At 33.8% G+C, this 27887-nt stretch overlaps 3 protein-coding genes across 9 annotated transcripts in view; 1 reads left to right on the top strand and 2 right to left on the bottom strand.

Annotated features, from left to right (window-relative positions):
- Positions 1 to 547: 547 nt before the first annotated feature.
- On the bottom strand, positions 548 to 11270 carry LOC138701802 (UDP-GalNAc:beta-1,3-N-acetylgalactosaminyltransferase 2-like). 7 transcript variants are annotated; one of them, XM_069829067.1, is made up of 6 exons: positions 10819 to 11123; positions 8363 to 8519; positions 6996 to 7205; positions 5017 to 5511; positions 4654 to 4837; positions 548 to 2812 (listed from the first exon to the last, which is right to left on the bottom strand). In XM_069829067.1, exons 2-6 carry the CDS (start codon positions 8379 to 8381, stop codon positions 2296 to 2298), a joined length of 1425 nt encoding a protein of 474 aa, XP_069685168.1. In that variant the 5' UTR covers positions 8382 to 8519; positions 10819 to 11123; the 3' UTR covers positions 548 to 2295. The 7 variants fall into 7 exon arrangements, with proteins under 7 accessions (XP_069685168.1, XP_069685170.1, XP_069685172.1 ...); XM_069829069.1 differs by lacking the exon at positions 8363 to 8519 and adding an exon at positions 8283 to 8362; XM_069829071.1 differs by lacking the exon at positions 8363 to 8519 and adding an exon at positions 8283 to 8362 and having other exon boundaries at positions 11052 to 11069.
- A 139-nt stretch (positions 11271 to 11409) lies between these two features.
- Positions 11410 to 27887, top strand: part of Alg7 (Alg7 dolichyl-phosphate N-acetylglucosaminephosphotransferase) — a 31180-nt gene continuing 14702 nt past the window's right edge. The window contains exons 1-4 of the mRNA XM_069829065.1: positions 11410 to 11734; positions 11822 to 11936; positions 16678 to 16891; positions 19207 to 19438. Coding sequence (XP_069685166.1) covers positions 11592 to 11734; positions 11822 to 11936; positions 16678 to 16891; positions 19207 to 19438 — 704 coding nt within the window. The 5' untranslated portion in view covers positions 11410 to 11591. The remainder of the gene's footprint in view (positions 11735 to 11821; positions 11937 to 16677; positions 16892 to 19206; positions 19439 to 27887) is intronic.
- On the bottom strand, positions 21613 to 26947 carry Mgat3 (beta-1,4-mannosyl-glycoprotein 4-beta-N-acetylglucosaminyltransferase). The gene is made up of 2 exons (XM_069829064.1): positions 26363 to 26947; positions 21613 to 26045 (listed from the first exon to the last, which is right to left on the bottom strand). Exons 1-2 carry the CDS (start codon positions 26720 to 26722, stop codon positions 24984 to 24986), a joined length of 1422 nt encoding a protein of 473 aa, XP_069685165.1. The 5' UTR covers positions 26723 to 26947; the 3' UTR covers positions 21613 to 24983.

The raw sequence follows: 27887 nt of genomic DNA, 5'->3' as shown, positions 1-27887 counted from the left end.
AGAATATATTTCTAAAATCCTCTAAGAATTTTGAAGTAGCTTCTCGGGAACCTATTAGTAAGCCATGAACTTCATTATGGTTGAGATTGTTTTAGTTCTAAATCTTTACATAAGCATTATTTCTTAAATAAATATCTGTTATATTTTAAAATTATGAATTTAAGTCCGTAATATTCACAAGTGCCTTGTACAGTATTGTAAATTTAAATTATTTATACCAGCATACAAGTATAATCGTATAGAAATAAACATAGCTGATGAATACAATATATTTTATTTTATTGGCGCCTTACGTTAAAATAAATATATAAGTATAACACATTAATACAGAGACTTTTATGTAAACAAAAACACAAATAGTCCAAATAATACATAAATATAACTGATTAAATTTCCAGACTAGGCTTTGGACAATGAAGAACAAGACTTCGAAACTATTCAGCCAAGATAAATCCTAAATATTAACACAGTAAAGAAGTTGGAAATTTAATCAGTGATATATAAGTGTTAAAAGTGTATATAGAAAAATGAAGAACATAAACATGAGTAAGATGGCTATAGAACAGTTTTAATCCAAGTTTATAACATTCGCCTTAAAGCTCTATACAATATGATTAAATTTACATAGTACCGTATTTACAGTTTAATGAATGAGATACAGTATAGAAAAAGAAAGTGTAGCGCCAATGCCAAAACAAGTGTTTAAGTTAGCAAATTTTAATTATTTATTTCAATAATAACAGCACAGTTTTGCCTGTTAAGATGTACACTTAGCGGCAAAAAGAATGGGCCGACTCTTGGTCGATAGAAATGCTAAGTTCTATCGCGCGGTTCACCCGTGTAAACGTAACCCACTGCAAGGCATTGCTGTGGTGTCTTCATTGAAAGTCGTCCATCTATGATGTAGTAAACCTTACGAGCAGTGTGTGCCCCAGTGGTAAGAAGTCTGATATCCGTATCAGAGGTTGTGGGTTCGCCTCCCGGTACGGTAAAATTATTATTTTTTTATTTTAACTTTTACTTAATTTATTATTTTAAATGTGAAATGGCATTTGTTAACAAACTTCGTTATGCCTGCCTTGTAAAAATATTATTGCTCATCACCTGTGGGCTATTAATAGATGAGACCTGGCCTGTATAAACAAAAATATTTGTTTCACATCCTAAAAAACCAGACGCATATCAAACACAAATAAATAATTAAATTAAAAAAACAAACAATCTTTTAATATATTAACAAAACAAGGCCTGTGATGGGGATTAGTATCTCGTCCACAACCACCTGCGTCAACAACTGCCCTCATTCTGCGAGGCATGGAGTCCACAAGATTATGGAACAGGTCTAAATTCTTGGCCATCTCCTCCACGCATCTAGAACTCTGTCCCACAATTCCTCAGGTGTCCGAATGGGTGGTTGTTCTGCCCAATTAGAGCGTAGGATCCTTTTGACTGCAGCCCACAAATTTTGAATCAGATTCATATCTGGTGAATTTGGAGGCCAGTCGACTGGGTCGACATCACGCCTCCTCGTAAACCATCTTTGAATCCAGTTGGTGGTGTGTATGGGATGATTATCCTGCTGGAAGAAAAGTGTTCCTTCTGGATATCGTTTTCCGTTGTATTAACAGATAGCAGTGTTGCTTGAAAGAGAGAGGGAGGTTTATTATTTGAGTTTGGGCATATTCTAAGAGATATCGAAACATAATTATAGCTTTGCGAGATACATATGATGCCAAATTTGTAATTAAAAAAAGAAGATTGGGGGAGATTCGAACCTTGAGCTACTACTATCAACTTGTTCAATAGACCAATGCCGTAACGACTTACGCTACTGTGACTTGTTAATATCAGTTCGGCATAATACGTGGTTTTCCTGTTCATATTTGCTCTGGTTGATTTTGTATTTATCAATTTTATTATTATTTCACTCTTCAAGGGCCCTGTGTATCTAGAATCAACCTGCCATTCGATTTTATTACATATTTTAGACTCTTAAACAAAATACAGCAAATTTAAATGGTTTAATATGTGTCACCTAGTGTACTACGACTTTGACGAGACGAGCATGCGCAATGTTATGTCTCTGAAACTTAAAAATTGTCGGCCGGCCCATTCTTTTTGCCGCTAAGTGTACATAGCTGATCTTCCATTCACATTTTATACAGAAGATGAGTCTTGTCACTGTTACGATGTTGAATATCTCTGACCTCACCATGACAGTCATTTCTAAAGTAGTAATGATGTGTTTAACTTCTGTTGCGATATAATTTCACATGTATGTAGCTTCAACTTAACTTAGGTCCACTGACAACCGCAAAAATTGCTACAATTACGAAAAGCATGCCAAGACTCGTACATGCCATCTACTGACAACTGAACTCTGTTACAGGCTTGAGGGTTACATGTGCCGTCACAAGCCCAAGTACAAGAAAACATATCATTTGGATATCTCTGAGGATTGACACCAGCTAACCATATCCCCAAGGCAACGTCCTCACCTTGGAATCCCTTGTAGAGAAACCTGAATGCACTGCTACCAAGAAACTGAATCAAATCTCGACTTAACACGTATCCAGCCCCACAAGGGAATGGTGGGTATGTTGCTGAACGATAAGTATCTTCTCGCCACTTTCCAAACGACTGAACTGGCCACCCTTCACGAAACGAACTCCACCAATAGGTATGTAATCCTTCCATGTCGTACAGCTGCTCTTTCTTGGCATATTTCAAGTTCTTTGTAACTTCAGCAACATTGATGAAAGTATCATCATCTGTTTTCATTACGTATGTAGAATCTGCATTTAAGTGTGCCCTAAGAAAGATACAATACAGATAATTTAATACAGTACTGGTACATAACCTTAACTCTGCCAGGTTAAATAAATTATTATTATTATTATTATTATTATTATTATTATTATTATTATTATTATTATTATTATTATTATTATTATTATATTCTTATTGAATTTGGTATTCCCAAGAAACTAGTTCGAGTAATTAAAATGTCTCTCAGTGAAACATACAACTGAATCTGTATAGGTCAGTTTCTGTCAGATGCATTTCCAATTCACTTACTGTGGGCTAAAGCAAGGAGATGCACTATCACCTTTACTTTTTAACTTTGCTCTAGAGTATGCCATTAGGAAAGTCCAGGATAACAGAGAGGGTTTGGAATTGAACGGATTATATCAGCTACTTATCTATGCGGATGACGTGAATATGTTAGGAGAAAATCCACAAACGATTAGGGAAAATTAGGGAATTTTACTTGGAGCAAGTAAAGAGATAGGTTTGGAAGTAAATCCCGAAAAGACAAAGTATATGATTATGTCTCGTGACGAGAATATTGTACGAAATGGAAATATAAAAATTGGAAATTTATTCTTTGAAGAGGTGGAAAAATTCAAATACCTAGGAGCAACAGTAACAAATATAAATGATACTCGGGAGGAAATTGAACACAGAATAAATATGGGAAATGCGTGTTATTATTCGGTTGAGAAGCTTTTATCATTCAGTCTGCTGATAAAAATCTGAAAGTTAGAATTTATAAAACTGTTATATTACCGGTTGTTCTTTATGGTTGTGAAACTTAGACTCTCACTTTGAGAGAGGAACATAGGTTAAGGTTGTTTGAGAATAAGGTGCTTAGAAAAATATTTGGGGCTAAGAGGGATGAAGTTACAGGAGAATGGAGAAAGTTACACAACACAGAAAGTGTAGCGCCAATGCCATTATATTCTTCACCTAACATAATTAGGAAAATTAAATCCAGATGTTTGAAATGGGCAGGGCATGTAGCACGTATGGGCGAATCCAGAAATGCATATAGAGTGTTAGCTGGGAGGCCGGAGGGAAAAAGACCTTTGGGGAGGCCAAGACGAAAATGGGAAGATAATATTAAAATGTATTTGAGGGAGGTGGGATATGATGATAGAGACTGGATTAATCTTGCTCAGGATAGGGACCAATGACGGGCTTTTATGTGAGGGCGGCAATGAACCTCCAGGTTCCTTAAAAGCCAGAAAGTAAGTATTTATAAAGACACTGGTACATAATCATATTGCCGTCAGCAATATAATTATATTGTCAGCACGGTGCAAGGATGTCATTTGAAATAACGCAGGGCAAATCCAAAACAAAGAACACTAAACAAATTCTGTATAGATATAAAATGAAGATGAATTTATGCATTCCCTTTCGGAAATTTAACCTAGATGCACTTGACTGGTAGTCAAATTGTCCTTGAAATGAAATAGAGAATATTAAATATTATTGATGTAATAGATCTTCATCTTTCTGTCATTATTTTATATTTTAAAAGTACAGTGGCTAACTACAAAAGATGGATTATCTGATAGTGATGAAATAATTATGTAATGCAAATGCGAGAGAAAAAGTACATGGAGAAAACGTCCTACAACTACTTTACCTGCAATAAAGCTCATAGGATGTTCAAGTGTTGCAAAATAGTTTAATGTTTGAAACAACCAATGCTTGTAAACAAGAGCTCTGAAGTAGAGCTGCCTCTACGAAAATTTGAAAAATATTTTCTAATAGTTTTGCAGTTATAGTTGCTATCCTTCCTCTATAAAATTAATAAAATGCACACGATGCATGATTCAAGTAATATATAACTAAGATTCTCACCATTTAAAAAATTGTGCTAATTTGCGTGGTAAATTTCTGTATACATCAATTACATCTAGAAATAAGATATCTTTCTTTTCTTCCGATTCTTTTAAAAGTTTTTTCATCAGCAATGCCGTTTTATTTTTCCATGTCTTTCTACGATCATCTTTATTTGCAACATGGAGCTGAAGTTCCCCTCTTTCTGAAACAAGAATAAAGCGTGTTTATAAAACATGTTCTGAAATAATAACTCTCAAATCTACAATGTTCTTGTTGTTAACATGTACTGGAATATTACTTCATTTAATGAGCAACAACTTGTAATGAAAATAATTGTATTTTACAGAACATCATATTTTTGTAAAACTGCTCGTAACTTACCATGAAGAGAGAATGATAAAGAGGTAAATGTACAAGATCTATCATGGAATGACACTGGATTCTCGTTTACATTTCCTATCAGCTGCAGGAAAGTTATTAGTCCACTGGCATTATTCCATTGTAGCAGGCAGTCAGAGAGATTCAAGGTTATTTCTTTTCGTTTGTTGTTAATTGTCTCCACAAGAATCTGTCCTTCAAAACCTTTAGGCAGCACGTACGGTTCAACACTTTTTTGTAGTAAAATAGGACCAGAATTATTCTCATTACTTGAAAAAGTTGCAGATACGATTTTCTCCCTGCTGAAGGAATTAATTAAACTCACTCGAATGAGACCAGTAGTCGCAGTTACCAAGTCTTTCTGTACATTAATACTACGAATTACAATAGGATGGTGAACTAAGAATGTGAATCCTATATATAACTCCATTTCCAGAGGATTTTTTTTCGGTATTAAATCAATTTCTGCTGTGGAGAATTCTGAAGATCCTGTTGCATCTTGAAGAAGAAAAAAAAGGAGTTTAAATTAGTACTAAATATTCTAGTCAAGCACTAGAGATTACTTCTAAGTTCTGTTGTTTTACAAACGAATGTGTGAATCCCAATTGCTAATATTATTTTCTTGTCCTTTGGTTATCCCAATTCCTATCCACCCTTTAGTTTTCCACATATTCATAGAATTTTATGCAGTGTGTTGCCAAACATCTTACAATCTTCTATATTACGCACAATAACCGAAGAAGTGTCGTGCTATAACTTTTACATAACTTACGTGTATAAATTAGGATAATATACGACTCAGTTTTTGATGTTGGCACAGATTTCTACCATTTGACTTTCCAGATCGCCTCTTGATTCACTATATTTGCAATCACTTCAGCCTAACAACACTGAGAATACATGGAATAGGCTAGCAGTGGTAATATACAAGAGATCAATGCACGCCAAGTAGAGTTAAAAGTTGATTATGTTGAATAAATAAAACACTAATTATGATACAGTAACATTTTCCATGTTAGGCAAAGAACTTATCACTACTATCTCGTATTGACTAATTATTTCTCAGCTTGTAGTAACAATAAGAGAGGAAATGGATTCCAGAAAAAAAAAATTGAATCTTTTGGAAGATCATATTTCTGGAAGGATACATATCTATTTGCTAAATTGCAATCTTTCAAAAATGTCAGCCAAATTAACTTACTTCTTATATTGATGACAAGCTTGATCCCAGACAGATACAAAAGAATTTTTCCTTTTCACTATAACTTCCAGAAAAACTCTGAGACCAATTCAATCTGCTATCAAATGAGAACAGGGTCTTACCAGAGTATGCAAGATTACGAACGTATTTTCACTCATCTTCTCTGCTCTTCTGTGCACCTTCATAGTACACATGCAAGAAAGAGTATCTTTACATTGTTCTTGTCAAAAGTATTTCCAAATTATTAAATGACTCCACTTCACTCATAATGGTTACAAATATGTAGAGCATCGTTACTACTATTTGTCTATAGAATGACATTTTCACATTTATGAATATTTGCAACATATAATTTACAAAAGCTGCAAGCTTTGTAATCTTAAAGTTTTCTGTATGAACAATGAAACTGCGATTTTGTTTTAAAATGACGACATTCGTATTGGTAATGAGTCATTTTGTAATAAAAGATCGCAATTGAATATTACTATAATTCACTTTAAATTGCACTGTATTATAGAAGTAGCTATGAGGAGCAATAGAAGAAAACAGCCCAACACTTATTATATAACTGTGAAGCTTTAGCCCATAGGTGATACAATTTGTTTAAGTAGGCTACATAACAGTGGAATCGAATTCTATCCGTCAGCATGTCAAGAATTTAGAATTTGTTCAAGAAATTGTTATACTACGATAATCGCATAGAATAAACTTAGGGTATGCACAATAAGCCTATAGTAAGTATACACTGCATTCAGGGCACCCTCTAACATATTATACTCACCTACTATCCATTCTAGACAATCTTCTTCGTATATTCTGTCTTCAGGAGGAATGCTACAGATTTCATTACCAACAAGAAATGCATATTTTATATCCCTTTGCTCAGCGAGTTTAAGCCAAGTATCTCTAATACTCTGTCTTGCTTCAAAGTTATTTTGGGAAGACATGATGCCAATGTATAAGAGTATTTCGTTCTTTTTGATAGCAACATCTGAAAAATAATACAATATTTCATTATCGTGTAAATGAACATAGTAACTACAAAAAAATATAATTTAAAACTGAAAATATTCAACAGAATATTAACACAATGATATTGTTGTAGTCAGTTTGGTGATAAAATTGCAATGGTACGTGGCTATAATATGACACAATTCTCTTATTATTCAATTAATATACTGTGCATATTTGTTACTTTATATGGAATGTTATAAACTGACTTCTTGATCATAAGGTTGTCAGTATTTCAATCTAGTCTTGTATCTTAATTCTGCAGTTTATAAAATAATTTGTAATCTGCTACTGCCCATAGGAACTACATTTCTGTCATTTAAATCCCTTTCAATCTACTCCTCTTAAGAAACCCACATTTTAAAAAATACAGACGACCTGTTTATTAGTATACACTTCAATGTCTCACAAACTTTTCTAATCTATTTATTTTCACATCCTTCGTGAAAATACTTCAACATTTATACAATTAAAACAATGTCCATACTGATGCATGGCTGTCATTATATTCCAGTACCACCTATCTTGTAAATTTATGTGGATCTTCTTGTATGGATAAAATCATATCAAGGACATTTTCTCCTCCTGTAATTGCCTTTGGTCTTACAGATTTTGCTTTTACTTTATGCATCTTCTTTCACTGAATTTTTGCACGGTTTTCGAAATTTTTCATTGTGTTATGTTCCTCTCCGGGTGTAATTCATTAAACAAATCACATCTTGTTGATTCCTCATTCTGTCATAACCAACCATCATCAGGACTTTTTTTTCCTTTTCAGTTAGGAAAACCAAGAAGAATGATCTTCAGCACAAGAATGAAAAACTTATATTGAATAATTTCAAGGAAAAATTGTTCCGGGGTCGGATATCGATCCCGGGACCCTTCACTTAGCGCGTGAACGCTCTACCGACTGAGCTACCCCAGGAACTATACACGACACCGTCACGATTTTTCCTTTGTATCCACACAACTAAAATGAGCTGACAAGGCGCCAGAACTCAACTATGAGTGCACACAAACTCTGTGTGACTTAAATTGTGGCTTTCTGTTAACGTACCTTCAGTAACGAATGTATACCCGGTCCCGGAACAATTTTTCCTTGAAATTATTCGAACTTGCTTTACAGGGAGCTACTACCTGAAAACCAGATTTGCATAAAACACTTATATTGTTGATTTATTCTAGTGCTTTTGTTGTTGTTGTTGTCGTTGTCGTTGTTTCTGCTGCTTTTGTTTTATTTAGTTTTGGTCTATTCTACATGAATACATCTACTTTGTTGTATAAAATTTTAAGGCTGCTGAAAGAAACTGCATTAATAAGTAAAAGAATATTCAGTTACACGAATTGAATGATTATGATTCTGTACGTAGAATTTAGTGCAATTTCAAATATGATTAGCTGTACACTGCCGTGAGAGATCCAGATGGAATTACTAGGGCAACATTTTTAAATATTTAAATGTTCCTATAGGGCCTACATGTGGTATGATAATATTGAGGATACAAAACTAGGAATTCGTCATGGACCTTTCGGCAAAGTGGAAGCTCAAGAAATAATAATAATAATAATAATAATAATAATAATAATAATAATAATAATAATAATAATAATAATAACAAACAAAAAGACGTCGTGCCTGCTGTGGTGCAATTAATCTGGAGAATTATCCAAATATGTACCAATTCATTATAAAGTGTCATTAAAAAATGTTTTTTTTTCACATCCCATTGACCTATTTTTTTTTTCGGTAAACTTTATCTTCAGTGGCCACAACACAAGTGACAAGGTTAAAGTGGGTTAGATGAGAGGATAGCTAAGTGACTGGAGGCCGAGGTACCACTGTGACAGGGTTAGATGAAGAGACTGCTAATAACTCACAGGAGGCCAAGGACTGTGAAAATGTTAGCATGAGTAAGATGAGGGGATAGCTAATTGACAGGAGGCCGAGGACTGTAACAAGGTTAGAATGAGCTAATGATAAACTGATAAGTACTGAAGGCCATGAACTCCATGGTATTGTTTTATTTTTGGTTGTGTCGTTTATTGTTGTAATAGCCATTGGTGATGCGGATGGGCAATTGAAAGAGTGAGTGAGTGAGTGAGTGAGTGAGTGAGTGAGTGAGTGAGTGAGTGAGTGAGTGAGTGAGTTTGAAAGTGGTTCTTGGGAAGAATATTTGGAAAGACTTGAGGTTTTTGTATAGGCCTAGTGCTTTTTTTTTTCTGGTGGTACACAATAGTACATAGTAGGCCTATCAGCACCTTTCCTCTTTGAACTTTTTAAAATTTTTCTAATGCAATGACAAAATGATCATACAGTAGGCAATCCGTCGGCAATAAACACAAACAGCAAGCTATGATTCCATGAAGAAGAAACTGCCCGTAACTGTCCATAACTCAAGTGCTAATATAAATTTGCATAACTTCTAAATTTTGGTGAGTACTGGCACATTTTTTTCTATACCTCCCGCATAATACTACACACCTAATCCAACCTAATCTAACCTCTCCAATAATACTACACACCTAATCTATTTTGTTTGCCATCCTTGCTACACCGAGTCGGGAGCCACCTAATGGATGAAGCAGGAAGCATGCCAAGTTGCCTCCAACATGGCGACTCATTCGAACCGCTACTTATTATTTTTATATTTTGTTCCTCAAGTGGGTTTTGTGAAATAATCAATGCGATAATGTAGTGACAATCCCATATATATTGCAACAAGAAGTTAAATGTTTTGTGGCAATGATAAAATTGTGAAAAATTAATTTACAGTGGCGCGAACATACTGAACCTTCAATATGAGAAATAAAAAATATATATATATATATATATATATATATATATATATATATATATATATATATATATATATATATATCACGGCAATCCATAGCCTCCAATACGTATCAGTTAGATGAGGGAATGGCTGACAGGATGTCGAAGACTGTGAACAGAAGGGGTTAAATGAGGCGCTACTTAAGTGACAGGCGGCCGAGGACTGTGACTAGGTTAGAGTGGGTTATCTGAGGCGATAGCTAAGTGACAGGAAGCCGTGGAATGTAACAAGATCGTCACTTATCTATGTTCTCATCTAACCCACTCTAAACCTAGTCACAGTGCTCGGCCTCCTGTTACTTGCCGTTGTTATGTTGCGGTCGCTAAAGGTAATGTTTACCTTTTTTTCTGAACATTGATAATAGCAGTCCTATTTATTTCCAACAATTTTTGTAAATAATATAGGCTACATTAGTATGATAAAACTACAATTATGCAAAGTAAAAAAAATGGAATAATGTTCGAAACTTTTTAATATTTAGCCTAGTTTTATCATAGATTTTTTAATCTAATCTAATCTAAAAAATCTATGATAAAACTAGGCTAAATATTAAAAAGTTTCGAACATTATTCCATTTTTTTTTTACTTTGCATAATAGCATTTTGAGAAAAAGTGGCAATATAAAGACAATCGCAGAGGTCACAAACTGTAACATTTTCTCTTCAGACTTAATCGCACACTGTTGTAGTAACATTTAAGTTTTTTGATAAGTATATAAATGAAATTCTACATACAGCAGTAACGTTAGTTATATACCTGTAGTCATATAAAAGCTACTTCTAATCGATACAAATGATATTATTCCTATAACAAAACTTGCGAATAAATATTGTCTCATTGCGATCTTTATATAGGTTAAGTAAACAGTAAACACTTTGGCATTGTTTTGGGATAAAAACACGTTGACACAGCTAAAATATCCACATGATTAGCCAAAAAACTCTTTGTTTCTTGCATGTCTGACTTTCGATAACAATAATATTTATTACATTGAGTTATGTTATCCATATATTAGAACCGCCGATTAAGAGACAACATAACTAATAAAAGCCATTGTCGCCATGTTGTTATTCTTTCATGGAAATTGGGTTGGCCAATATACTAACTTCGAAATGGGAAGTATTGTTGAAATGTACTTATAAAATTAATATAATAGAAAAAGAATATATTATGTTAATTATAAATGTGAATGAAGCTATTTCATGTGTAAGTACAATTTTATCAATTTATGTGCTTGTATTTTCATAAATTAGTATCGTTTCCTCGTTATGAATGTGGTATGCCTGTAATAGCAGTAGTGACAAACTGACAAAATAACGAAAAACTGCAGTCTTGGCAATTGTTGCATCATACCCGTACGTATATTGTCCACACTGCACACATGTGGACGGGGAGATGAATTTCAAGCAATGACGTATGATGGAATTTGTTTTGGTTAGCTTTGAAATGATAAATTTGGAAATTGATTGCATGCAGTGTGTATAGTGTGTTCATCTGCAGTGCCTCGAAGTATAGTCTGGCCTGTCAAAATGTGGTTCCCAATCGTCGTTAATACTTCGGTGTCAGTTGTGTCGTACCTAGTTACAGTAAGACTTATACCACGATTTAAAGATATGTTTATTAAAGCAAATTTATTTGGTATTGACATGAGTAAGAGTAGAAAAGAGAAAATGTAAGTATACTAGACTTCTCATTAATTCTTGTGTAGGAGGTTATTTCCAGTGTAATTTCTACATATGAATGAATTTATTTCTTCCAGACCTGAAGCTATAGGAGTTGTTACAGGATGCATATTCCTAATCGCACTTTTCTTCTTCATTCCTGTACCGTTCAGCCATTCCATATTTGAAAATGCTGATTTTCCGCATGATGAGGTGAGTATCGACGAGAGGCTATGGTTTTTAAATGATGGTGAAAAAAAATAGCATTCCGTTTTGTACATAGGCTACATATTTGGATAAGAAATTCGATGAAGGCAGTATACCCTGAATATTTCACATCACTTATCTGTCATACATGATACAAGATTTTCTGGGTATCAGAATTTAATCAAAAGATTACAGGTAACTGAGCAACAAATAGATTTTGCATTGTAAGGTAAACTTCATCAGCTAGAAAAAGAGTTTGATGCAAGAATTTACTTGAAAATAAGGCGGGACTTCGATATCTCCCCACATTACAGGGAGAGAAAACGTAGTCTACTTAAATAATTGAAATGAAACCTTTTGATATTCCTCGGCCTCACGTTACATAAATATCCCCTCAACTAACCCACTAACCTTATCACACACCTCGGACTCGTGTCACTTACCTAACCCCTCATTTAACCCGTAACGAAACTAACATTAGTCCCATGTGTGGTGTAGGGAGATATCGAATATTGGCCAAAAATAATGTTACAGTAGGCCTATTTACCCAAAAACACAAAAAAGTTACATGCCATTGGACTGTATTAGTCGTATTAGGTGGTTAATTGAAGCTAGCACACTTATATGTATCAATATGTTCAATGGCATTCTTAATAATGCCATTTATATTTTTTTGCGAGAATATTTATTAATAACTAGTTTTGTTATAATAAACAACGTTTTGGTAATTTTCCATATAACAACTACACTGATGCCGAACATTCCTCCACTTCAAGAAGTATTTGGGCAATGGGGGAAGAAGGGGTCTTAGCATAGTGGACGGGAGTCATCTTTGGGAAAATGTAGGAACTAGAGGAAAGAGTATAAGTTTTTTTATTAGATGTCACTTGCGTCTACTCCTCCAGAACTGTCTCTTCTCTTCCCTTTTCTCCAATTCTTTTTTACCTCCATTCTCTCTCTCTTACCTTGGTTTCTCTTTCTATATGATGTTCCTGAACTCAGAAGGTTTAATTACATACGACTTTTTAACTAGATATACATTTCTTACCTTAAGTAGACTCAGGCCATTAAATCTTGGATATATAGTCGAACACGCTACCATGGAGCTTATAAGCTTTCAAATCTTTGTCATGTTCTTTCGTCGGTTGAAGAGGTCCAGGGAAAATGACGTAAGAAATGGGAATATTGAGAGGGTGTTATCCGCAGAAAATACTGGGATGTAATCAGTTATCATTGTAATGTATTGGTACTATTGTTAGATTGTGTGGAACTGAACGATTGTTTTTTGAAGGGGAATGAAGAAGAGTTGTAATTTTTGTGTGACCACGGGATGTTGGAAAGGCATTAAACTTGTAAACATTATGTGGAAACGAAATACGACCATGGGATGTTGGAAAGGCTGGCAACTTACGAGCTTTATGGTGGAGACGACACAATATTAGTAATTCGTCTTTGATGACATAATATATAACGGAGTATTGAACTTCAATGGAAATGTTTGCACGAAGGGAAGAAAAGAGAGGGGCTTGTTTAGTGAATTTGACACATGTATAATCTTCGACACAAAAAATTACCGCTCTTTTGTAGCATAAATTTGTCTACGTTCACCTTAGGGCAGCACCTGTTTCACACAACTAGAGAAAGGATGTTTGTTTTGCACTTAATTTACTCCTTAAATATATCTTCGTTATAGATTATTCATAACACTTGACCTATAAACAGACAGAAAAAGCAACAAACAAACACAACAAAGCAGAGTCGTGCATAGAAAATTCATTCACGTGTAAACCTAAGCTCTCACGGAATCAACTGAAGTCTTCTGAAGGGGACTTAGTGTATGGCAGCCAGTAATTTTTTTTTGTCTAAGACTGTACATGAATTGTGCATAAGAATATGCAGGCAACTATCAAATGTCTTTTATGTTGAAAGTATTTGTGGCTGCTAACTAAATCACGTGTCTAGTACAATACACTTCACAGAAGCTATTGATGCAAGAACAAAGTAGTGCCTGCTTTAGTATAGCTGTATGGGAAAACGGTAAAAATCTAGAATATGGATCAAGTTTCAAGTGTTGTTGATCCAACAGGATAGCGTGAATATAGTAATTAGATATGAATAATGAATAAAAAGATATATATGGCTCTCTTTCTTTCCATCTGCCCTCCCCTCAATCTTTTTCACTTTGTAATCGTCATATTACAGATTAATAATGCACTTATACTATTACGGAACCTTTAATATATTTACACTTTGAGAGGGGTGGATTTGAATATATAACGGTAGGTTTTCTGCAAATCAGCAATTTTATTTTTAATTAATTAATTTTTTTATTTATTTATTTTTTCGTATTCCATATACAGTGAAACCTGTTCAAGACGGAAATGACATGGTCCTAATTTTTTTTCCGTTGTGGACAGGTTTCCGTGTTATTCAGGTGTGAAGTTAAAATGGAATATTTTATCATTTATATAAATGGCATGCCGCAAATTGTAGGAATTACAAAATATTCCATTTAACACTACTGACATTAAATCAGCTTCCTGTTGCTTATTTAATTGGTGAATGATCTTTATGAAAATCTCATTTCCTGTATAAATTGTATCGTAACTCATTCATTAAAAACTGTAAAGTTTATTAATTACACTAAATGTAATATCTAACCCTATACTATAACTGTACTGTATATCACAGCACATTATTTAATTGGACTAGGAGCCATTCATTAGAAGCCTTGAATTCTGGATTATCTAATTTCTTTTCCAGTTCAAGGGTTTGCATTGCAGAGTAGATCCAGAGATTGGCATGATCTTTGAAAGAGCAAGAAGAATCCACTCTCACAACAGTTCATTTATTTCTATGTAACCAGTTGTTTTCTGTCTCCTTTTTATGTCACGATTATTGACCGCAAGCCACTCACTCATGATACGCCCTTTATTTTTGAAAGTGTTAAGTTACACCTGAGTTTTCCATTCCTAAATATCAACATTATTTTCCATATGCTTCGTTTCTAATTTTCCTCGATAAGTTTTACTTCATCAGTTAATGATAGTGCAACATTTTTACGCAACTTTTTTCATCACGAAATCACTAATAGACTTTGCGTTCTACCCAGCTACGACAGTATACAGGGGTGAAGCATTGAATTTCTTTGAAGGGACTCGTCTACCTAGTCAATAGGGTAATAAAATTTATGACCACCAGGCCAACACACCCTCGCACCCTCAAAAATTTTGCAAAGAAAACTCGTTTTTATCTTAGTGACCTACATATTTCGTACATTCCTTGAAAACCCATACTGTTTCAAAATATAGTTTACATTATACAGTAGTGTGTCGAAAATATTATTTCCATTTTGAACAGTAGCAGACAGTTTCCGTTTCCGAGTTGGACAGTTTCTGTTTTATTCAGAAAAAATTACACATAATACATACGAATTTCGCCAGGACCAATAAATTGTTCCGAAATAGACAGGATTCCGGATTATTCAGGTTCCGATTTGAATAGGTTTCACTGTATCTTACATCAGAATTGAAGCTTTAAAATGTGAAACAAGTCAAGAGGCGTACTTTTTTTTTTTGTGGCGAGATTAGGTGAGTCTGAGTATTCACCATATGTTATCTAAATTGGCCTTGGGGAAAGCCTCTGAAAAAACCCAACCAGGCACTCAGCTAAAACGGGAATTGGGCCAAAGTCCGAACGCAGCTCCAGATCAGCAAGCATTTAAATATCAATAAATTACAAAGTCAGTTGAAGTAATGCAAATTAAATTTATCCCTTAAAATGTGTAGTAAATGTCATACCTTTGGGGAGGCCGACACGTAGAAGGGAAGATAATATTAAAATGGCTTTGAGGGAGATGGGATATGATGATAGGAGACTGGATTAATCTTGCACAGGACAGGGACTGATAGAAGGCTTATGTGAGGGCGGCAATGAACCTCCCGGTTCCTTAAAAGTCATAAGTAAGTAAATGCCATTATAGAGTGGGAAGAATGGATGTGAAATGTGAGGTTATATTTGATTAATGATGATAACAATTTTTGAAAGATGGCAAATGAAGAAAGATGTTGGTAAAGCTCCAGTATAAAACTGAAGCTAACCTAATAGGGTCACAAAATAAAACTAAAACTAACCTTAGCAAACGTAACTTAAGAAAATGAATACTAACCTAAAGAAACTAAAACAAACCTTAGACAACCTAGCTTAATCTAAAAATAATAAAAACCATGTAAATAAAAGTAGTCAACCTAACCTAAACAAACTAAAACTAACCTAAGAAAGTTAGAACTAGCCTAAACAAACCATTTGCTATCTTGGTAACTCTGTAGAACCCAATATAGTAGCACAATATAATTGTAGATGAGTGTAAGAAGAAACATAAGTCATTATCCACAATGAAGACTTTATCCTTTTACTTATCTGTGGTATTCGTGATGTTATTTTAATGACGAGCTTTGTCAAATGAATGATTTAAAAATAGTTTTTTTTTAATTGAAGTTGGCTAGCCTGAACCAGTGTTCAGTTCTTCTTAATGTAAGTTGATCTATTTAATTACAGTGAAAGTTTCTGAGAAAGTAATATAACTTAAATTGTGATTTTATTTTCAACACATAATTTTGTTGTCCCTCTGAGGACTGTAGGGTCAAGGGCTAGGAGGAGGGATGGAGATGGCTTTGGCAATGACGAAAGTAATAGTTATAGTAGTGTTGTTCTTGTTCATTTTTTTTTTTTTTCTTTTATGTTTTAGTTTGTTGAGATGGTATCAGCACTGCTGTCAATTTGCTGTATGCTACTCTTAGGATTTGCAGATGATGTTCTGGATTTGAGGTGGAGACACAAGTTATTGCTTCCTACTATAGCGTCACTTCCTCTCTTGATGGTTTATTATGTGAATTTTAATTCAACAACTATTATAGTTCCTAAACCTTTCAGACAGTGGTTTGGATTTTCTGTTGATTTAGGTAAGTAAACAACCTAATGAGGTATATATTCTCTTAGTATTTTAATTCAGCGTATGAGAAAAAATTATATGAAGTAAAAGCCCGCTATAATGCTGCTATCATGAGATTTACTGTACCTCTGCATTACACATATAGTTTATCCACCGTATTCAGAAGGAAACTTCAACCTATAGAGTGACAGACGAGGAAAAGAGGCAACAACATAACATGATACTGAACATAATGTTATGTTATCAAATACGAAAAAAAAACACACACACAGATATAGGTACATCTTTACCAGGGGTGGCTTTTGGGGTAGTGCCAGTGTGCCATGGCACCACAATGAAAGAAACAAAAAATAATATCCTAGAAACCAGTTGTAATAGTTTTTCTACACATTTTATTCGTATTTCATTTGAATGAGCACGCGCACAGATCCGGACGCACTCTTGCAGCATTTTTCCGAACGTTGGAGCCACTTTGGTGTGGCACTGCCTACGTCCATATAACACTGTACAAAAGGCTACTGATCCTAGTTTATATGCGTTTCTTATGGCAGACTTTGAGCCAAATTCAATTTGACTCCGTAGTTAATATTCCGCTCGCTAGAGCACAGTAATGCAGAAATTTCGCTAGATGGCAGGATTGTTGGAGACGTTAGGCAGGAACTATCAACCGCAGACTAGCACGAAAACAAAAGTTAAAGTTCCGCATGAAATGTTAATGTAATGTTGCCAATTCAAAGCTAATGCACATAACTTGGATTTGAATGTGTAAAGTATAATCCATTTAACTATATTGAACGCAGAGATAATCAGTCATGGTTCTTTTTAGAAAGATAAATATTTTTTCATATTATGTAAAACTGTATGTTAATGTTGTGTAATATTTGTTTTATTTTGCGGCAACTAAATATCGTACACTGTTGCTATAGTATTCATGCTTTTGTTAACGATACATGAGATCTGTGCAGGACATGAACATGTGTTATTCAGGCCGCTGCCTTGGATTCATCGGCCTGTTAAATAAAGTGCAAACGTGTTTGTTTATTATCTATATCATTGTTTATCTCGTGTGTTTTTGCCAGTAATTTTACTAGTTATAAATGTTATTTGTATTTGACTAACAATACTGTGAAAGTTTTCCATTATCTGTATATTTCGTAAATTTCGTTATTAGTTTCGGAAATGTTATTGTAACTGTTACTAGATGCATTATTAACTGCACACCTGGTAAAGTAGCTGGTTTAATTAATGTATTTATTTAACATAATGCAAACGTGAACTGTGATTATCAATTTCACTAGGGTAATTTGCGTACAACCTTTTTTCATTTTTGGCACCACCACCAGAATGCCTCACCGGCTGCCACTGATCTTTACTCTAGTGAAACATAATATACAGTATGCACTGTTTGTTTTTAACAAGTAACAATCAAGACTAATTCCTGCAAGTCTGTGAGAATTTCAAATGGAATTGCATATAACTAATTTTATTATTCTATATAGTATACATTATGCATACGCAATGAAGAAGAGAAGAAAAATTCTCACTGTGAAAGCAAAAGAACTTCAAGTTGATATTCACTGATATGATTTTTTTCTGGGGAAGAGGGATATACTTTCCATTATATTATATCTGAATTTGTTGTATATAACTTGCACTTATATCTTGCTTTTACTGCACTTCATGTTTCTGTATAGAGATAGTAATCATCATATTTGTATAAGATGTAGTAAATATTATTGCCTTTTTTTTTTTTTTTTTTTTTTAGTAACTTGATTTTGATTACATATTCTGAAGCACGTTTACAAGCTGAATGAAAAAAATTGAGTTCATGCATAATGCCCTTTAATGAAGTCTTGTCTTATAACATAACAAACTAGGTTGTGATATGTAGCGACTTTTAAACTCACTCCACACAAAATGTTCTAATTTTATTAGAGAAAGTTAATAAGTAAAGATTGAGCAAAAAACTGAAGATGCTTGCTGCATTGTATCTCATGGAAAAGAAGTTAAGTATACTTTCCACGAACTCTTGAATTCGTTTTTAATTTCTTTTCCGCATAGTTTTCAAAATTTTGTTCACCATATGTTGAGACTGTCATATCGAAATTACCAGGAAATAATCCAATTTACTAGGATCTTTACAAACTAATTAGCAACATTCTTAGTAATTATCTGCATAAAAAATAACTTACAATACTAGTTTTTCTATTTCGTCTAGTACTTGTTTCTTCATTATTTTAAAATTATTTCAGTGAATTAATTGTAATATAATGTTTTTTAGTTCACGAATTATTGACTTATCATGGACTTTTCTTTAATTTACAGGAATATTGTACTATTTGTACATGGGAATGTTGGCAGTATTTTGTACTAATGCCATCAATATATTAGCAGGAATAAATGGACTGGAAGTAGGCCAGTCTGTTATAATTGCTGCATCAATTATTGTATTCAATTTCATCGAATTGGGAGGTGATCTATGGAAAGCTCATCAGTTTTCTCTTTACTTTATGTTACCATATTTAGCCACATCCATTGCTCTACTGCAGTACAATTGGTAAGTAACATGTATGCATTTTGAAATTAGTTAATGTATCTATTTCCAAATATGAGGAACTTTCTAATTTAGTAATGGAGAAATCAATTCTTGATGTGGCATCTGCTGTCTGTATTGCTGTAATATAAAAACTTTTGATATAATTCCGTTTACATTTCATCCTAAAAATCGTTATGCAATATTTCATGCCCCAGTGAATTCAAGTTTTTACTCAGTCTTAAGAAATTCAATACACAAAATGGGGATTTCCTAAAAATCAACTTGTCAATTTTTTTTCTTAAAGCTATTTCAAAATAAATGTACAAGTTGGCACTATTACTTATAGTCTGATATTTGAGACATACACTGTAATATTCTGTGGAACAGGTGGTGTTCGAATTAATATATTGAGAAGTGTGAGGTACAGTACAGTACAGGGTAACGTTTAAAAAATATGCAGTTATATTTTTACTCACCAGTGTGAAATGAAGTAATGTGACTGTACACTCTTCAATTAAATCCCTTGTTTCTGATCTGCAGTTCGGCAGTTTTCCACTTTTGTTGAGTTTCCATATTTTTCATGTAATATCAGACAATTCTTCCACATTCAAACACTAGAAAATTAAACCTTTTGCATGGATATTTTCAGTTTTAATAGTAAGTACAAGATTGTTGGATTTAAATCTGGGCTGCAAGAAGTATGAGATAGCTCTCCCACTTGTCATTGGCCAAAAATTCTGTAACAACCTGTTAATGAGCTTGCCGTTGCTTTCCTTTGGTGTGGAGGTGGGGAAAGGTGAAATTGAATCACAATCAAGAAGGCCAGTGCTTCAGGTGATGAGAAACTTTTTATTAATTAGATTTATCGTAGATATTTTCTAATGACTCACGCCATATTAGGAGAAGCAGGAGTTTTAGAAAAAAAATATATAAGAGAAGAGAATAGACTTGTCTTGCAGTTCAAATACATAGACAGGAGAATAATATGCAACCACAGAGAGGAATCTATGGGAAATTAAGAACCAGAGCAGTCCAGTGTGAGTTGCAGAAATGAAGTTAGAAAGGTGGAGGTGGTGTACAGGCGTGATAAGTTGTAAAATTATGTATTTAACTCAACACACAAGTATATTGAAAGCTGTGAAACTAGTCCCATCTATGTATAGTTAGACTAGACAGCAGTTCGGAAGGCGGTCGGCTCCTACATGCGCCGTAGCATTTCTGGCATGTGACATCACAAACTTGTACAGCAGAACCAATCGGAATTAGTCTGTAACAAGTACTTCCAGAGTTCGTTTGTTCACGTGTGAGTATTTCAATACATTGAATAAGTAAAACTAACGCTTACTGTGTGTGTGTAAGATAAATAAATGGAAGAAGAGACTGTGAAAAGCCAAGTACTGCACAGGCAGGCACGGAAAATAGTTTTTAAGGTGTATAATTATTTTAAAAACGTTGACGAGCAGAACACTGCCGGCCATCTTGATGCTGGCTGCAACGTTGCCAATGCGCAAGAAACGACTGCAGAAGCATGTGGTGTGGGATTGAAAACCGTGCAAAGACTATTGTTAGTGAAGGAAAGAGTTTATGTTTGATGTCATGCTTACAGTAATCAACGGCTAAGGTCATTATTGTCTTTTGATAATTTAAATTCTCTCCTGCGCTATTTGTATTACATGTGCGCACGAAGTATGATGTGGCAATGTTGTACGCTGCCTTGCTCTCTCTATCTGTCTCTCGACGCAAACGCAAGCAGACAACCGCCTTCCCAATTGCCATCGACTCTAGTAACATTAGTTGAATAATTAAGGCATAAGTACAATATCTTGAATATGAGAAGCATAAATCATTTTAGATTTGGTACAACAGCATTTGTGTAGTACGACATTAAAATATTTCTAGTGGGCACTGTGTTTGTTGGAGGGAAATAATATATTGTCTTGAAGGAGTTGTGTTATTAAGAATTCAATATATGCTGGAAACAGAAAAACGATGCAACATTTAGTAAGTTGTTATTCCAGAGAACGTCTCAGTTTCATGATATTTGCAAATAACTGTCCATAGACTCTTTTTCATTTATTTTATCCCATTTGCAAGACGTTAATGAACAGTTCCGAGTTAACTGTTCGAACATAATTCCAAGCAAATGGTGGAAATTATTTATTGGAATAGGATTGTGTATAAATCAAACACATATGTAAGAAAACATTGTATAAGGGTAGTTATATTTCCAAGGCATTATTACAAAAGGTTTTAGATATGTATGCAAGAGCTCACAAACTTTAAGCAGTTATAGGCCTGTGCTTTTAACAGTGCAATGAAAACAAGTATATAAAAGAAAATGTACATTAAAAACAGGTCATAAAATATTTTAAAACATATGAATAAGTCTATATACATATAACAGTTAATATAGTTTATATGGGACATTTGGCACTTTCAATATGACATTTATATGTATATATGATTATACATAATAACATTACCATTCCTTCAGTTTTATAATTATATAATCACAAAATCATTTTCTTAAAACTTCGTTAAGATTTTCAGTGCATTGGCATGCATAGTGTCAAGTATAGAAACATTGCATAAATATATGAAACACTTAGTCCGGAAGATATCCCAAATCAATACTTAAGTCTACTTATTAGTTGTGTTACTAAGATGTTGATTAAATAGTAGTCATAAACCTAATAATAACAGTCAACAGAATCTCACTCTCAGGAGGAGAATCGTAGAGGTGGTTCTAGCACTGAATGGTCATATTGTAATTTTATAGCACCGGTTTTCCTATTGACAAGTAGTGTAGTGAAATAACATTGTAATAAACACACAGCTAATTAAATATTCAATTTGTTACATATTTTCGTGTTTAAGTATAAAAGATTTAATTTCATCACTTACACAGTTTCTTTATATTGGCATTATAATGCATTTCACACATTCATTGTTCTTTTTTAATTTGCTTAATAATTTTATAGTTGAGCGACTGCTTTATATTTGGACAGAGTTAATTTGTAGAAAATGTTACAATTTTTCTTACTACCATGTTTTTACACACACTTCTCAAAATTTCTGTTAAAGATAACAATAGTAATTGTTTGGGGATGCAGCAATGGAAGTAATTTTCTTTTCATTTTCTGAAAAGCTTTATCTTTCAATTAGCTTGTTCGAATGTAAATTTTATAGTTAAATACTTCATAAAAATTAATAATTAATAAAATTAAGAAAATATGTATGGAAAAGTACAGAGGTGTACGAGAGTTGAAGATACCCAGTGTGGAAGCTCGGGTGAATAGAGTAAAATGTATTTTTAAGTAATAATGAAGAACAAAATATTCATCAAAAACCTTGTTTCCAAATTCCACTTACTACCTGTCTGTTGTAAATTGACCAGTGTTGATTTCACGAACTAGTAATGCCCTGTGCTCCATACTCGCCTATGTTGTCTTGTATACAACAGTGGTGACATCAGTGCTCAGCAGTCATGTAACACTGAACGTATAGTAAAAGGATTGCACGAAGTAGTTTATGTGGAAGGAGTAGATAGACTGATCCAATTTTAATGCAATATGTATTAAGTTATAATTATAGAATCTATGCTAACAAAATGTCTCCCAGTTGCAAAACTAATATGATATTAATCTTTTAATACAGACTTACACTTTCTTCCAGATTATTCCCAATAGAGTGGAAAAAGATATTGTTATATTCTTATCTCTATGATATAATTATTTAAACTTTTTCTCTCATTTGTACTTATTCATTCTCCAGCACGTTTAAATCCTGATTGCAGTAGTTCATACGACAATCATTACAACAGATCAATAGAGTAGACAAGATTTCCTTTGGAAACAATATAGTTAGTGATACTGATCTTAACTGGTCTATGAACATTTGTGTTCACACATACAGTGGTAGAAAACTTCGTTACCAGGTATCTGAAACACTGTCAGTATGTTACTTTATTTCTTAAATTTATAAAAGTAGCTGCATGTAAGTAATTGGTGAACCACCTCTATGGAAGAACATTGGGTTACAAGATACGGGAACAAATTAATTCTGAACCACAGCAATGTAAAAAAAATTGTATTCAGTGTGAGAAAACTTACCGGTACTATGTATATTGGACCAAAGAAAACATTAAATTCGGAAGCATTTGCAGCTATTTTCAGTTTAAGCTTATCGTAACAACCTATTTACCACATTTTTAACAGAAGTTATTTGTAGATAAGGATGAGTAATTTAACAAGATTTTAAGTATATGTGGTTAGTTACATTACCTATGGACGCTCTCTGTACTGATTCATTATATGGAAAAATATGAATATGGCATTTCAATTTTTCTTGGACCTATAACTTATTTTGAGCTATTTTTTTCATTGGTGTATAGTGCAGCAGTTCTCAAGCAGTATGTTGTATAGTACTTTGAGGCATTCAGAATGTTTTAAAGGGGAAGTACAAAAAACAAGTCTCAAAATGTGGGAAGACTTAAACCGCAATGATTATACTCCTATTTGCAGAATTTTAATTCAGAAAAATGTATGGTTTCTGCAAAATTCATAATCATGGAAAAAGCTGAGAACTGCTCGTATATTAATGTAGAATGTACCTCTATTGACGAAGAGACCATATTGTAACAGTGCTAATCAAAAGCTGTTTTTTTTTTAAGTTGAGCTTTTTAAAATTTTCTTATTGTTGGTAGGTAATGTGCTTAGATGTTTTAAAACATCAAAACCCTATCACTAATAATTTTCAGTAGAATCACACTTATTTCTTGAAAAAGGTCATTGAATATATTATTCAAAATAAAGGTGCTCGTTTCGTTAAAATTTTTGTAAGTTATCTTATGTTCATAGGGTTCTTTCCTGTATTTATCCTCTTTCCTATTCCAGAGTTGGTAGGAACATCAAAATGTTTATACAAAATCATCTTAAGGTATTATTTATATTAAGGTCATCAACACACAGTGCAGAAGTGTATTTTAATTGGTCATCACTCACCAGATTTACTTACTACTCAGTAATGGATTGGCTATTACCATAATGTGGTACAATTAACAATTAATCAATCACTATCTTCATAGATAAATGATTTTGTCAGTTATGTAATATATTTTAAAATGTAGCTACATAGGAATTCGGTCCATGTAAAATTCTGCATTTTTAGGCAATGAAGGTTGTTGTTGTTGTTATTATTATTATTATTATTATTATTATTATTATTATTATTATTATTATTATTTCTTCTTTTCTTTACAGTCATTCAATTAAAGCATGAGTTGTAATTGACTAACAAGTCTGAAACTTTTATTTTATTGCTAAGTCTTAACAAAATGCTTTCACTTTCTGGTTACACAGAATTATGTGATCAATGTTAGATCACTTATGAATACAACAGTTGTAAATTTATTTCGTTTTTATGTAAAGAAAGACATTCCACATAAACTTCCAATAGAGTTACAAAATCACTCGCTGCAGTAGCATCTCAACTTGAAGCATTAATTGCTTGATTGCTGACAATCATTAAATATTGAGATTGACTATCAAATGAACACTTATTACATTCATCCGTTATAATCAAGTTTGTTGTAAAAGTTGGTGTACAAAAAGTCATACTTCCAAGTATTGTTTACGACATATTCAGGAGCAAAATATAAGTCCCTGTAGTAGGATTTCCTGATAAGACCTGTTACACCATCAAGCCATAATCCTACCCCAATAAGGTCCTCGATGTATGATGTATCAATTTTTTTGCTACTCACCTTTTCCCAATTTATTGGACTGTTATCGTGGGGAGTCCACTGCAGCATAGTAACAATATCATTCGGTTGAAGACACCAACTACAGTACCAACCACCATAGTGATTCAAGTCTCCCACAACTAATTCATACACTGATAAACTTACGTCAGATTCTTCTACTCCTGGAATTACATTTCCTGAAATTCTTGCTGCATTGTGAAAGATATCTTCCATAACTCCCACTGTATAAGCACCTGGAGTTGTAACAGTCTTCTTAGGATGCTGCCAGAAAAATCCGTATGCAGACCATCGAAGCCTAAATGCCACTGGTTGTGGCCAACCGTCGTACAATTTGAAGAATAATAACGCTTTGGGATTTGGAATTTCAAATGCATCAGTAGAATCTACATACAGATCATCCGATCTTAAATTTGTTAATGCAGCTTTTCCCCTTAGCCATAAATACCGTCTTATGCTTTTGCTGTAAATGCCACTATGGTTTACTGCTTTGCTACTCGTGTAACTTGATATACTGAGAGGAATGTAAAGAAGCTTCTGTCGTATATCATCTGGAAGAAACTCCTTGTCTTGAAGTTTATCTCTAAAATTAAGAGGTTTAAAGTGCCCTGTTGCAGTGCGATTGGATTCTGCTACAATAAAACAGTCTACAACATCAGCCAATTCTTGTAGCTTAATTTCAGCCAATGTTGTTTCTAAACCTATAACTGGAAAACCATGGATTATTCTTCGTGGTCTTGATCGTCGTCTGGGAATTATTTTTTGTCGGGATGCAATAAAGGCTCGCCAGATAACCTCTGGCTGACCACAATCTTTTCCATGCCATCCTTTCTTACATTCACATCGCGTACTATCCATATGACGAGCCTGAAAAAAATCGTTGTAATTAGTTTGTATCATTTCAGTTCGAACTATTAAAATATTAAAAAGAACCTTTGCAAAGAAAATGTAGGGCCTATACTTATGCATTATTTTATGTTAATAGGTGCAGAGTGCATTCTATGATTGTAAGAAAGGTGAATCTGAGTTGGTTTCGGATTTTAATATGGATTATAGACGAGGTAGATTTGCCTTAATTTTTTTCTTTTGTGACGGTCATTGAACTTCTGTGATTAAAGAATCATAACCTCAACTTCGTAATAATGTGGTCAAAATTTTTGGAAATTAATGATAAAAATACTTACATGTCTTCTTTTAGTATAGCCCACGTCCGTTCCTAATACAAAGCACTCCGTTTCGTTGTTCAGTTTTACAAAATAGTTACTGGTCATTATGTTCGGTAGTGGAAGGCGATTTGCTTCTGTGAGGTAACCTTGCCATTCTTTGTGATGCGACGCAGTCTTTGGACTGCTTGGGGCAACAAATTTAATTGGATACGACTTTGAGCTGCTGTAGAATGGAAACTCGTGTTCTTTAGGTGTAGATGTAGAATGCTCGAACATATACGACGAAGGGGCCATAAGCAAATAATATATCACTAACAATACCTGAAGCACGAGTAATATCCACAGCATACATAACTTAAAATCTACTCTGTAATACATTTAGTACGATCGTTAATTGAATGATCCCGCAGATCATTGTTCTAGCAAGGTGTGCCCACCCAAAACATTGACACTCGATCATGTGTCGTCTGCTAAATAACTCAAGATGCGCGCGCATCACATAGATGTTAAATTAATGGAGTCTCACTCTAGAACAGAACGTGTAGCCAATAAGCAGAATATTGACCTACATGTTTCAGTTTCACACATATGACCAATAGAGAACGTTATTTACCCACAAATAATCAGCTTTAAGAATTTTGGTGCATTAAATATTGAAAGTATAATAGTCACAGTAATATGTATGAAATTACTTTTTCTCGGTTTTTGGGGGGGGGGGCGAGACGCCACCTCTGTTGCATTTTTCATGAAACCGAGAAATGTGTTAGTAATTATGTTTTTTTTTAACATAATTTTCCTTTCAATTCCGCTTAGGTTTTGAAAGCCTTAAGTTGGACGAAATTGAGGTTAAAAACGATAAAAACTGCTGTGCACTTGGCAGTAATCATTTCCCGGTCCGCTCTTCTATACTACAAAGTTCCACCACCTTTTTCTCTAAAGAAAAGCATTGCGTGTTCTAAATAATTATTATAATCAGCTCCAAAAAATGAAATTTTACTTCCTATATCTAATTATAATAATTTACATGCTTTACATGTAACAGGTTAACAATGCTTAAGCATCTTCATGTTCCCAAATTTTTCTTCTCCATTCTGCTCCATCTTCCAAGTCTCCTTCTACCAATCCTTTTCGTTGCATAGTTTTTATCAATCTCCTCCATCCATGCAGTCCGTGGCTTTCCCCTCTTCCCCCTGCCTTCAAGGATCCTTACGTTAATATTAACATTATCTCCAAAGCAATTTTTTTAGACCAGTTAATAGTCCTTACAATAAGAGATGAGGGGAAAGGAATTAGTGATCCTACCCCATTATCTCCAAGCTTAGTTGCCTCATAAGTGGTCTTATTGGTGTCACTTATGAGGTTCAAATCTGTCTTCGGACAGCTGACCTAAATCGCCATCGCCAAGTAGTTATATATTACACTAAATAACATGAGTCTTAAATTAATCTTGCTACCTTAGTGAAAGGGAGAATGGAATGTAGATTACAAGTTAAAACCAATTAAATATTTGATCATTGTCACAGTGTGATGAAATTGAAGCAGT

This window comes from Periplaneta americana, chromosome 6, assembly GCF_040183065.1.
Source record: "Periplaneta americana isolate PAMFEO1 chromosome 6, P.americana_PAMFEO1_priV1, whole genome shotgun sequence".
Lineage (NCBI taxonomy): Eukaryota > Metazoa > Arthropoda > Insecta > Blattodea > Blattidae > Periplaneta > Periplaneta americana.
This window is presented reverse-complemented; position numbering and strand designations above follow the sequence as displayed.